Source organism: Vulpes vulpes, chromosome 1 (assembly GCF_048418805.1).
Source record: "Vulpes vulpes isolate BD-2025 chromosome 1, VulVul3, whole genome shotgun sequence".
Classification (NCBI taxonomy): domain Eukaryota; kingdom Metazoa; phylum Chordata; class Mammalia; order Carnivora; family Canidae; genus Vulpes; species Vulpes vulpes.
In genome coordinates, this window is record NC_132780.1 from 6,637,017 (window position 1) to 6,650,707 (window position 13,691).

General features: G+C 37.3%; 1 protein-coding gene across 4 annotated transcripts in view; it reads left to right on the plus strand.

Annotated features, from left to right (window-relative positions):
* The window catches only part of LOC112928495 (uncharacterized), a 125,034-nt gene that overhangs the window by 62,653 nt on the left and 48,690 nt on the right, over positions 1-13,691 (plus strand). For 2 of the 4 annotated variants that reach the window (XM_072753807.1, XM_026010267.2), the window contains exons 2-5: positions 2,494-2,579; positions 3,665-3,743; positions 3,904-4,030; positions 5,323-5,415. The exons of 1 other annotated variant lie outside the window; for it this stretch is intronic. In XM_072753807.1, the coding sequence (XP_072609908.1) occupies positions 3,913-4,030; positions 5,323-5,415 (211 nt within the window). In that variant the 5' untranslated portion in view covers positions 2,494-2,579; positions 3,665-3,743; positions 3,904-3,912. The remainder of the gene's footprint in view (positions 1-2,493; positions 2,580-3,664; positions 3,744-3,903; positions 4,031-5,322; positions 5,416-13,691) is intronic. One more of the 4 variants, XM_026010265.2, reaches the window with a different exon arrangement.

Sequence of the window (13,691 nt, forward strand, 5' to 3'; positions counted from 1 at the left end):
ATAGCTTGTGAGTTCCTGTGAAAAGACATCACCTGATTATAGCAAGCACTGTCAGGTTGCCAAAAAATAACCAAAATCCAGAGGATTTCTGTGTAGGTAAATGGATTTTATGTAATAAGTGTTATGCCTTATGGTTTTTATTCTCATGATGTTGATGCAAAGTGAGACCCAACAGGACAAGAAGATTCAGCAGCTCTTTGGAGGGCATTGTGGCTAAAATAACTGGTTCAGAAGCAAGATAAATGCATCAGTTAAGAAGTTAAGAGAGGAAGCAGCAGTGAAACCAGGCATTATTTGGAGATGTTTAACCATTCTTTTCTAGGCAAAACTCCAGCACACACGAACAAACTTATAAATCATAGAGTTGGATCAGATATTGGAATCTAGAAGAAGAAAAAATATAGCAGCTTTTTTCCTCTAAGTTCAGGAGATGACTGCTTTAAAAGTCTCTTTCACCTAGTTTAAGAAAAGTTTCCTATTTACAAAATTTTAAAAATATATTTCTATCTTTTTTTTCAGACTTTATTTATTCATGAGAGACACAGAGAGAGAAAGAGAAAGAGAGAGAGAGAAGCAGAGATACAGGCAGAGGGAGAAGCAGGCTTCATGCAGGGAGCCTGACGCGGGACTTGATCCTGGGTCTCCAGGATCAGGCCCTGGGCTGAAGGCGACACTAAACTACTGAGCCACCTGGGCTGCCCTAAAAATATATTTCAAGAGTATATATTGCCATATAAAATTGTGAAGTAAATGTAAGTAAAAAGAAGAAAAGTAATATCACAATGGAAAATGAACAATTTTTGCATATTTTTTCTCTTGATGCCTCTTAGTGCCTCTTTATGCTGATGTGTATGTATATATTACAAATATATTTGTCAAGTCCATTTTATTTTTCATGAAGACTATACATCTTGAATATTTTGTATGTCTTTATATATTTTTAAAAGCTTAGGATTTGTTGATTACTATGCACATACAGGATCACAGCACTCAAAATTGTGATTATCTACATTCTTCACTCAGCAACATGTAGTAATCATATTTCCCTCTTTCCAATTAAAGGTCTATATTATAGTTTTTAAGTGACAAGCTTTTTTACTCTGTGGGTGCTTTATAACTTATTTAATCTACTTCTACTGAAGGATATTTAGGTTCTTTCCCATTTTTTCATTATGAATAATGTTTTTTTGTCAGCACCCTTATATCTTGTGCACATATACAGAGTAGAGTTAACCCCCATAGTAGAATTTCTGAGTCAGAAGATGTGCATGGTTTAAATGCTACTTGGACATACTTTTAAATTTACACAATCTGCAGGTTAGAATATTCATTTCCTTATAAACCTGCTAAAAAGGCATCAGTACTCTAAGATTTAATGTCTTTTGGTGGTTTCATTAACTTGTATATTTTTTAATGAGTCAAGCATGCTCATGTTTCTCCCATTGGAACAAGATATTCTGGGTTTTATTTTTTTATTTTTATTTTATTTATGATAGTCACACAGAGAGAGAGGCGGGGGGAGGGGGCAGAGACATAGGCAGAGGGAGAAGCAGGCTCCATGCACCGGGAGCCCGACGTGGGATTCAATCCCAGGTCTCCAGGATCACCCCTGGGCCAAAGGCAGGCGCCAAACCGCTGGGCCACCCAGGGATCCCTATTCTGGGTTTTAGAGACGAGCTAGAGTTGATTGAGAGCTGACTTTGGTTAGAAAAATAATGACTCCAAATTTAGCTTTGCTATGTAACTGAATTTCTGCAAGTGGTTTTACTTCTTTTAGTATGAATATTCTGATCCAGCACATAGATAATTATTATACCACATAGCAATCCGGAGGACTCAATCCATATAAAAGATGAAAGTCTGATAAATAGATATGTGTGTTGTCTACCTGTTGAGAGCATGTATCCACACCTTCTCAGCTCAGGTTGTAAAAAAGAGAATGACAAAGGCATCTAGGAAAGCAGTGTGGCTGATTCTGATTGAAAAGAGTGATGAGCCCAGAAGATTCTGGAAGTTTTTGTCTTGGCTATAAGCTGGCAGGCCAGCAGGGCTGCCAGTGTAGCAGTTTCACAATGGTTAATGACTGCCAGGGTTACTCCTAATGAATTTCTGTCTTTGTACCTGATGAATCCAAGCAGGCCTATGAGGCTTTGAAAAATACTCTCGTTTAGATGATATGGCCCTTTATCATCCCTGGAATTTCTTTTTTTTTTTCCCTAAGATTTTTTTTTTTAAAGTAATCTCTGTACCCAATGTGGAATTCAAACTCAAACACTGAGATCAAGATTTGCACACTCTACTGATAAAACCAGCCAGGCATCCCTGGCCCTGGAATTTCTGAAGAGGGGTTAGATTTGTTCAGACTCCCTCAGATCTCCCTCAGTGTGTGTGTGTGTGTGTGTGTGTAGAGAAGGAAATGGATATAATGGACTCTTGCCATTTTGGGAGTTCTGAGGCCTATCTGATCTCATGGCCTCCTTTTCATCCCCCTAGCTCTGGCCTTTGTGAACTCTGCTTCTCCAGGCAAGTAAACCCCAAGGAGGACTGACCAGTTTTTGAATTTCTAAGCCATGGCACACGTAAGTTACTGTTTCTTTTTCCTTCTGAAAATACATTCATGTTAATGTCCTATGAACATTTTTTTATCCTGAAACTTCCTACCTATCAGAGTCCCATCTAGTAATCTTCTCCCAGTCCTCCAAATCCAGTGAGGGATTAGGCTATTTAGCACAACGCCTATCCCGAGTCCTCTTTTCCCCAGTCATTATTCATGTATGCTTTGAAAAAAAATCATTCAGCATTTCCTGTATGTGTTCAGTCTTCTGATAAGTGCTGTGGTGGGGCAGAAATGAAATCACTTGAGGGAGATGTTTGACTATCTCTTGTGAGTTGCTGAAAGAGTATGGGTCCATTTGACTACTCATGGGGAAACTGGACGTTTCTGGATTTGAGTTTTCCAACTATATAAGATAAGATTTGCTGTTGGTTGGCCTTAGCCTCAATATATGATGAAATCTCATGTTTTGTGAGGCTTTTAGGACTGGGTAAAGATGTAGTTAGGTCTTGCATGCAGAAAGATCAAAGATCTTCTCTGGGAATCCCTAACATTTGTACACCAGGAACAGGGTTTTATTTGTAGTTGAACAGGATATGCTGGTCTAGAATGATATCTTTGTTATTCTGGATCACCAGTATCCAGAATCTATGTCCATATCCTTTAAGTCAAGAACAAAGAATGGATACAGTGAAGGGTGGAAAATGATAACAAGTAGGAAGATTGTGCAGATACATAAATAGTTGTGGACCTTCAGAACTGGGGAGGACCTTAAATATTTTGTATAGACCAAAATAGAAGAAGAATGATTAAGTCTCATATCCCTCACATAGACTATTATACATTTTTTTAAAGTTCATTTAAGAATCTGTCATAAATGGAAAGATGCTTACATATGATCTGATTCAATGATAAACTTGGAAGAAATTCTTTAACTGCATTCAGATCCTTTTCTAACATATTGTAAGGAAACTTTAAAAATCTGTTCTTTAAGGGGAAAGGGTGGAAGAACTCACATTTCTTGAGAATTTATGAGGGAGACATATAACAGGCAGAAGGCTTATCTACAATATTTCATTTAATTGGACAACTGATTTTTTTCTTTCCCAGACATGTTTGGATGACCAAGATACGCCAGAGTATTCAAGAGGCTGCACCTGTAGCAACAGGATTCTTCAAGAGCACATAGGCATGCTGCTTCAGGCACACTCATTTCCTAACTCACTATGTTAAAGGCTTCTAGCCTAAGCCTTTTTGTTTGCCATATGGTCCATTTCCTGCAGTATCTCTTCCATCTTAAAAATAAATTTTCTTTAATTTCAATTACATTATATGGTTTGTCATTGCAGGGATCAGTGATGTTCAATGATGTGTCCATAGTCTTCTCCCAGGAGGAGTGGGAATACCTGGACTTGGAACAGAAGGACTTGTACAGAGATGTAATGTTGGAGAATTATAGCAACTTGGTCTCACTGGGTAAGGTTATCTGCCTCTAGTAATTAATACCTGTTATCTGTAATGTCTGCTTTTTTCTCTGGAAATTTCAAGAATATCTTTCAAGAAACTAAATTTCTGCTCTCTGTTCTCAGTGAATGGTTTGAGCTTTGTTTGGAAGTGAATACCTCAGTTAAGCTTATTAATCTTCTTCATCCTTAACTGACCTTCAGGCCAGCCTTAATGGTAAAAGAAAGGGCTGGATTTGAATATAGCCTTACTTGTGTCAAAGATTGAGGTTTCACTTTGTGTGAACTCAATATTGCTATAGATGTTTTTTATTTGTTGATGTACAGGTAAGGAAAATAGCTAGACCCTGTATCTTGGTTTTTAATCTATCAAAAGTACACATAATATTTGCAGTGGTAAGTTGGATCAACAGGATTTATTTACAGTTCAAGAACTCATTCCTTTTGTTAATAAACTTACTTACTTTTACCTACTTTTATGATTTAAAGTTAAAAACCCAAGAATGTTGCACTTAATATTATATGACTATCCTAAGAAATAACAATAAATGCCTCTGAAAGCTTTTTGTTTCCTCATAGCAAAATAACAATGACAATTAATAGCTAATAAAATACAACATAAGGGCTAGGGATGCCAACCCCCTACACAGTTGAAAAGCTGCATATAACTTTTGACTCCTCAAAAACTTAACTACTAATAGCCTACTGTTGATCAGAATTTACTGGCAACATAAACAGTTGATTAATATGTATTTTATATATGTATTACATACTTTATTCTTAGGATAAAGTAAGCTAGAGAAGAGAAAATATAAAGAAAATCATAAAGAAGAGAAAATACCTTTACGTACTGTACTGTATCCAAAAAAAAATTCACATATATATGGAACCTTGCAGTTCAATCTTGCATTGTTCAAGGGTTGACTGTAAACATAGTGCTGAGTACGTATTCTAGACAATGTTTAGATATAGATATATGTTAATGTAACTATCACAACAGTTGTGTATGATAGGTACTATTACTGTTCTTAAAACAGATATGGCAGAGATAGGATTTGAACTCAGGCAATCTGTACTCAACCACTATTGCCTGTCAAGGATTACTTGTATGAATATAAATTAATCTATTTATTATGTAACCTTAATATGAATGTTTTTTAACTATCTTGCCTTTCTTTGTTCTAAAGGCTTTATCAGTTACCATTTGACCTATAGTTTATTAAAAATTTAACCAAGACTGAATCAAAGTAATTTTGAATGTATTTTTTATTTCCATTTCACCTCACATTTCTTTTCTCTAACCAGGATGCTTCATTTCTAAGCCAGATGTGATTTCCTTATTGGAACAAGGGAAAGAGCCCTGGAAGGTTGTGAGGAAAGGAAGGAGGCGATATCTAGGTGAGTGAGAGCCAATTGAGCAAGAGGAAGCCATCACAGAGGAAACCACTCAACTAATTGGGGAAAAGAGGCACACTCTACTGATGTTGTTTAGAAAGTCTATTTATTTATTTATTTATTTAGGATTTTATTTATTTATTTGAGAGAGAGAGCAAGAGTAGAGGGGAGGGGCAGATTCCTGGCTGAGCAGGGAGCCTGATGCAGCTGGATCCCAGAATCCTGAGATCATACCCTGTACTGAAGGCAGATGCTTAACCAACTGAGCCACCCAGGTACCCCTAGAACTCTCTTTATCCCATTTACCACTCTTTTGTTGTTTCAAATTTTCCTTCCCTTTGAAAGGGTCATGGGTGGAGAGGTGTTTTCTTTGTTCCCTATTGACAAACATTCTGTATATATTTTGAATCAGCTGTTTCCTTTTTGCATTCATAAATAATAGATAGATAGATAGACAGACAGACAGACAGACTGGCTGACTGACTTTATCTACCTACCTCTGTGCTGGGCACTGTGCTAGATACTATCAATATAGTGGTAAACAAAACCAATAGAGTTTCTGTCCCCATGGAATTTATCTTGTAATAAGAGACACATAGTAACTGTAAATAAATAGGAAATATAATTTCAGGTACTATGAAATAAAGTAAGCAGAATAAGGGAATAGAAAATGGTGTGGGAAAAAAGGCTATTTTAGGTATGGTCTTAAAAGACTTATTTATTTATTTATTTGTACTTTTCTAAGATTTTTTATTTTATTTATTCATGAGAGACAGAGAGAGGCAGAGACATACGCAGAGGAAGAAGCAGGCTCCCTGCAGGGAGCCCGATGTGGGACTCGATCCCGGTCTCCAGGATCATGCCTTGGGCAGGCACTAAACCACTGAGCCACCCAGGTGTCCCTGAAAAGGCTTTTTAGAAAAAATAAAAGACTATGAAGAAGAGTATGCTTGACATTGTAATAATATATGTTTTATCAGCAAAGTTTCATACGAATTGCTCTAGAAAATAGATCCTTAAATGACAGAATATCATTCTTTGCTTTTTTCCATGTGTGTGTGTGTATATATATATATATATATATACATATATATATATATATCTGCCTTCATATCAGGAAGAAATATGAGTGTAATAGACTATAGGGAGAAAGATCCCTTGATTTAGCTTCTACCTACCTTTGTACTATTTTCATCTCTCTTTGAACATCATCTTAAAAAAAGATCCTTGGGGCTCCTGGGTGGCTCAGTCAGTTAAGTGATCAACTCTTGATCTCAGCTCAGGTCTTGATCTCAGGGTTGTGAGTTCAAGCCCCACATTGGGATCCATGCTGGGTATGAAGCCTACTTAAAAAAAATTCCTCAAAATTCTTTATATAGAGGTGTATGTTCAGTTTGTATTTTGTTCTCTGTACATTCAGGTCTGGCTGAGGACACTCATTTTAGGCTAAGAGTTCTTGTTTTGTAACAGGGCCATTTCATGGCCCATACTGTCTATAACATTATATCTTCTGACTCACTTTCTACCACAGGAAAGAAAAACATGCTTTTTATCCCATTCCTACCTTATTTTCTTTTTCACAGTTAGATAATTAAGTGACATTTACCACTGTCAATGTTGGAAAAACAATGAAATGTGGAAGTTCCGAATGAATAAAACAGTATCAATTTACTAAGGAAGTATTTAGCCAAAATGACCACTGTTGATTTAGACATTTTAAACAAGATCATTTTTTCTTTCATTTTCTTTTCTTCCTTTGTTTCTCCTTTAAGTAATTTTTATTGAAGTATAATATGCATACAGAAAAGTAGATAGATGAGGGAAGGCTTTTTTGAGGATGTGATATTTAAGGAGACACGTGAAGGCTCAAGCTATGTGATTTTCTAGGGCAAGAGCCTTCTGAGCCAATAATAGAAAAGGCCAAAGGAGGGCAGCCTGGGTGGCTCAGCGGTTTAGTGCCACCTTCGGCCCAGGGCATGATCCTGGAGTCCTGGCATCGAGTCCCACATCGGGCTTCCTGCGTGGAGCCTGCTTCTCCCTCTGCCTGTGTCTCTGCCTCTCTCTCTCTCTCTCTCTCTGTCTCTCATGAATAAATAAATAAAATCTTTAAAAAAAAAAAAAAAAAAAAAAGAAAGAGAAAAAAAAGGCCGAAGGAGGAAGCTAGCTTTGTACGTTTGAGGAGTAAAAAAAAAGGCCATTACAGCTAGAAGAGGAAAAAGGGGAAGGGAAAGTAACAAAAAATGAGATCATTAAGAAAAATTGAAAGCTATAGACTGCTCTATGATCTAAAATGATCCCTCTGGGGGACCCTGGGTGGCTCAGTCAGTTACGCATACAACTCTTGATTTTGGCTCAGGTCATGATCATTGCATCAGACCCTAGCTCAACACAGAGTCTACTTATCCCTCTCCCTTTGCTTCTCCCATAGCTTGCATGCATGCATGCTCTTGAATGAATGAGTGAGTGAGTGAGTGAATGAATGAATGAATTTTAAAAAATTTAAAAAAAAAGATCTGTCTGGTTGAGCACATAGCAGAAAAGACCACTATAGGGGCAATTTCAGCTGTTCGACTAGAAGTAATGATGGTTTAATTAAGAATGGCAACAGTAGGAAGTAGTAAGAAGCTCTTAGATTTGTGATATGTATGAAAGTGATGCCAGAAGAACATGCTGATCATAAATGGATCATGTGGGAAAAAGACTTATCAAAAGAGGAGATAAGGGTGTTAGCTCAAACAGCTAGGTGAACGGAAGTACATTTTTCTGAAATGGGGAAGATAAGAAGAAGAGCAGGAAACACTGAGTTTCTGTTTTGGATATTTGACTCTGAGATGTGTGTTTCTCTTTGAGATGTTGATTAAGCAGCTGAATATGTATACCTAGAGCTTAGGGAGAAATTATGGTCTGTTGTATATCTGGCGTCTTTCTGGTTGGAATTTAAATCCATGCATCTGAACTTGATCATCTAAGGAAGGCATGCAGAAGGAAGAAAGCAAACAAGGGAAATGGGCCTAAGGATTGATTTATGGGCACTCCACCATCTAGACCTTTGAAAGAGGAGACAGCAAAGAAGATTTAGAAGGAGCAGCTGCTGACATAAAATGTTTCGAAATGAGTGGAGTAGACAATGAAGATGGAGAATGCTGGTTGACTTCAGTGAACTAAATCTAATGGCAGTGAAGTCAGGGTGAAAACATGATTGAAATAACATAATGAGAGGAGGGTAGGTGAGGCAGTGATGAGAATGAGTATAAGACAACTCTTTGGAGGAATTGTGTATGAAAGGAAGCTGGGAAATGGAGTTCAGGGGCACCTGGGTGGCTCAGTTGATTAAGTTTCTGCCTAGGCTCAGGTCATGTCTCAGGGTCCTGGGATTGAGCCCTACATCAGGCTCCCTACAACGGGGAGTCTGCTTCTCCCTCTCTTCACTCATGTCCTCTCTCTGTCTCTCTCAAATGAAAAAATAAAATCTTAAAAAAAAAAAAAAGAAATGGAGTTCATAGTTAAACTGGGGGTATGAGTTACAAGCAGTGTATTTTGTGATATGATATATTAGAGCATGTTTTGTGTGCTCACGAGAATGATTCTCTAGGTGGGGAAATTGATGCAAGAGAGAAAGAATATAATGGTGGGAGCTGTGTCCTTGAGGTTGGAGTGGAGGAAGGGGGATAAGATCTAGAGAATAGGAGGGTATAAAAAAGAAAACAATATAATTATGAATGCAGGTTGGTCAGGGTGTTGGAGAGAAAATAGACTATTCTATCATTGTTATTTTCTCAATGAAATAAGAAAGATGATCATGAATAGAATGTGAAGATTATTCAATATTAGCTTCAATATTTAGCATTCAGTGTGGGCTTATCCAGTGTGATTAAAATTCTCAGAAGTACAGTTTCTTAAATGTCAGGTTTTATTATTTAGAGATCTTTGTACATTGTCCCCAGTATTGAAATGCAAATAGGACTTCCTTGGGACCCAATCTGTTATGTCCCAGACCTTGTATCAACAAAGCAGTGTTAGTTAATAATAAAATGTCCATTGGGATGCCTGGGGGGCTCAGTGGTTGGGCGCCTGCCTTCGGTTCAGGTCTGATCCCGGGATGCGGGATCGGGTCCTGCATCGGGCTCCCTGCGGGGAGCCTGCTTCTCCCTCTGCTTATGTCTCTGCCTCTCTCTCTCAGTCTGTGTCTCTCATGAATAAATGAATCTTTAAAAATAATAAAATAAAATGTTCAGGGGCACTTGAGTGGCTTAGTCGGTTAAGCATCTGCTTTCAGCTCCAGGTCATGATCCCAGGATCCTGGGATCAAGCCTTGCATTGGGCTCCCTGCTCAGTGAGGAGTCTGCCTCTCTCTTTCCCTCTGCACCCCTCAAGCCCCCCATCTCAAAGTCTTTACAAAATAAAAATAAACTGTCCAAAGTAATAAGTACAGGTGATATATATGACATTTTCTCTCTCTTTTTTTAAGATTTTATTTATTTGAGAGAGAGAGTGAGCACAGAGTGAGAGGGAGAAGCAGACTTCCTGCTGAGCAGAGATCCTGAGGCAGGGCTTGATCCCAGTACTCTGAGGTCATGACCTGAGCCACCCAGCTGCCCCTATATGACATTTTCTTTTCATTAAGGGTGCTTCTCTACAAAGCATATTTATTATTTTTATATTTATGTTTTTAGGGGATAAAAAAGAAATCTTATATTTTTCTATATTCTCATTAGCAGTCTTCAGTAAATAGAAATCCTTAGATCAATAGAATTGGGCCTGGCACTTGGTCTATTAATTCATATAAACAGAGTAGATACTAATATATATATATATATATATATATACACACACACACACACACACACACATATAATCATATATATAAATATATAATCTTATATATATAAATAATCTTATATATATTAGTATCTAACCTGTTTTTATACATATATATACACACACATATATATGTATATACACACTGTAAAAGTATTATTTTAGCTCTCAACATTAAAACATATTTATTTGTCAATTCTTTTGAGATGTGTCCAAGCCTGCCTTTTTATTGTGTCTCTTTGTATTTAATTTTTCATCTAAACCACACATAGTGCCTTTTTTATTTCTAGTTTTAGTTTTTTTCTAGTTTTAAGTTTTTTAAGTAGAACAAGAACCAGACTTGCAGTGTGAGTGCAGAATACTCCTTGATTGTCATGTTTTCCCCCATCCTTTACTCTTGTCCAACAATTAATTTTTGACAGCTGTGATTTTTAACAATATGTATTTATGACCAGTTTTTCCAGTATTCAGTTTCGTTTTCATAGAGTCAGTCTCTTCTCATAGTTGCCCACGAGTTTATATATTACCTAATTAAATTAGATACCTTAAGGGAAAAGGTAAAACTGACCTAAACTTGTTTGGAATGAACACTCCCTTGTAAGGCAAAAGTGCCTTGTCACCTGGACCTGTGGATGTGACTCTATCCCCAAGACATGAGCAGCTATTAGTTTCTCTCTCATGCCTTAGTCCTCATGTCCATTGCCAACTCTGGAAGCAGGTAGTAGTTGCTGTCTGGCCTAAGGGAGATAATCTGCAGGATTTGATCTACCTGGCCATTTTGAGCATAATATTTACCCCATTGTCAGCCATTGTCTCCCTACCTGCTCAATTTCTCAGCATAAACAGACCCTCCATAGGCCACTCACCTTGTACAGAGTAATCTCCAACTGTGATTTGGTGTGTCATTTCTTTAGAAAATCTAATGTCGGGCAGCCTGAGTGGCTTAGCAGTTTAGCGCAGCCTTCAGCCCAGCTCGGGATCCTGGAGACCCAGGATCGAGTCCTACGTTGGGCTCCCTGCATGGAACCTGCTTCTCCCTCTCCCTGTGTCTCTGCCTCTCTCTCATGAATAAATAAATAAAATCTTTAAAAAAAAAATCTAATGTCAAATACTTCATGAGTATTTCAGAGTTTTCTTCATTACTATCATGACTGGGATCTTCTTTTCTCCATTATATTTTATTGTTAAATGAATATATGAAAGTTACTAGCTTTTGTATTTTGATTTTTATATCCTACTACCCTACTTAAATTGTTATCATTTAAATTATTTAAACCTCTTAAGTTTTCCAGTTATGCAATCACCATCTGGAAATACAAGTTTACCTCCTTCTAAATTTTTCTACCTCTGGCTTTTTTCCAAACCTCCCCCCCTTTTTTAAAGATTTATTTATTTATTTATGATAGACATAGAAAGAGAGGCAGAGATATAGGAGTAGGAGGAGGGAGAAGCAGGCTCCATGCTGGGAGCCCGACGCGGGACTCAATCCCGGGACTCCAGGATCGCGCCCTGGGCCAAAGGCAGGCGCCAAACCACCGAGCCACCCAGGGATCCCCGCAAACTCCCCTTTTGTTAAAATAATATATATTTTATAATTTTATTTTATTTTATTTTATTTATATTTATCATTTTAGAGAAGTAATAATTTCTATTTTATTTTGCCATTCCTTTAAATCAGGAATGGTTCTTATTTTAGTTGCCTTTCAACATCTGTGGAGTTGATCATGTGATTTTTTCCCCTCTCCACAGCCTTATTAACATGTTGATTTATTTGGGGGCACCTCGGTGGCTCAGTTAGTTAAGCATCCAACTCTTGACTTTGGCTCAGGTCATGGTCTCAGAGTCTTGAGATCAAGCCCTGCATTAGGCTCCCCCTGTTGAGTCTGTTTCTCTCCCTCTCTCTCTGCCCCCTCCCTGCTCATGCACTCTCTCTCTCTCTCAAATAAATAAATAAAATTTTAAAAGTATGAATTTATTTTAATAGATTTCCCCATAATGGACCATTCTAACATTCTTTGAATAAGCAGTACTGGGTCTTTCAATGTGCTCTTTTATTAGATGTTTAGAATTTTTATATCAGTTTTCAGAAAATTGAAATGTGGTTTTCTTTTTATGAATAGTCTTTGTTTACTATGGTATTACTTTATGAAAATAGTTTGGAAGTCCTCCTTTTTCTTAGCTCTCAGTCTAATTGAATTTGAATGGCCTGTTCTCTAGTGCTTCTTTCCTAAAAGAAGGATATGGTAAGTGTCCATATCCAAACACATTCTCTGTTTGCTCTATGGAAATTAATGTTTAAACATTGTATCTCTTCTGTGGTCAGTTTTGGTAAATTACTTTTTCCTAGAAAGTTATTCATTTTAGCTGTGTTTTATAATTTATCGGCAAAGTTGCCCCTTTTCAGTTATCCTCTGTATTCATGCTTAGTCTCATTTTGTTATGTCTTCTTTTTTTTCCAAAGATTTTATTTATTTGAGAGAGAGAAAGCATGCACCTGCATGTAGACACGGGCGGGGGCAGAGGAATAAGCAGGCTCACTGCTCAGCAGGGAGCCTGATCCAGGGCTGGTTCCCAGGACCCTGCTATTATGATCAGTTAAGCATCTCTTTAACCAACTGAGCCACCCAGGCGCCCCTCACTTTGCTATTTCTTATTTGTGTGCTTGCCTGCTGTTTATATTAACTAACACTTTATCTGTTTTGCTACTTTGTTTTTTAAAAGAATTTTTTGTGGGCATTTTTGAAGATTTTATTTATTTATTCATGGGAGACACAGAAAAAGGCAGAGGCATAGGCAGAGGGAGAAGCAGGCTCCCTCTAGGGAGCCTGATGTGGGACCTGGTCCTAGGACCCTGGGATCATGACCTCAGCCAAAGGCAGGTGCTCAGCTACTGAGCTACCCAGGTGCCCCAAATGGTTTTGTTTTATGTATTAGTTCTTTTTTTCTGTTTTCTGACTAACTGATTAATCTTATTAATTGATATAAGATTAATTTCTTCTGCTTTGTTTCAGTTTAATTTTATTCTTTTTCTGATTTATTTTTAATTAATTTTTTCTCATGTTTATAGCTGTAAATAAGCTTTTATTTTATTTTTTTATTTATTTTTGTAAATAAGTTTTTAAATTTTGTTCTAAGCACTTTGTTTATATTCTGTAGATATTAATTTGGATTTTAAAATTATCATTTTTTTTTTAAAGATTTATTTATTCATTCATTCAGAGAGAGTGAAGAGAGAGGCAAAGACGCAGGCGGAGGGAGAAACAGGCTCCATGCAGGGAGCCCGATGTGGGACTCGATCCCGGGTCTCCAGGATCACACCCCAGGCTGCAGGCGGCGCTAAACTACTGCGCCACCGGGGCTGCCCTAAAATTATCATTGTTTTCTAAAAAACAGAAATCCTGTTTTGTAGTTTATTTCCTATTGATCTAAAAGTTATTTATTTATGTAAAGATTTTATTTAT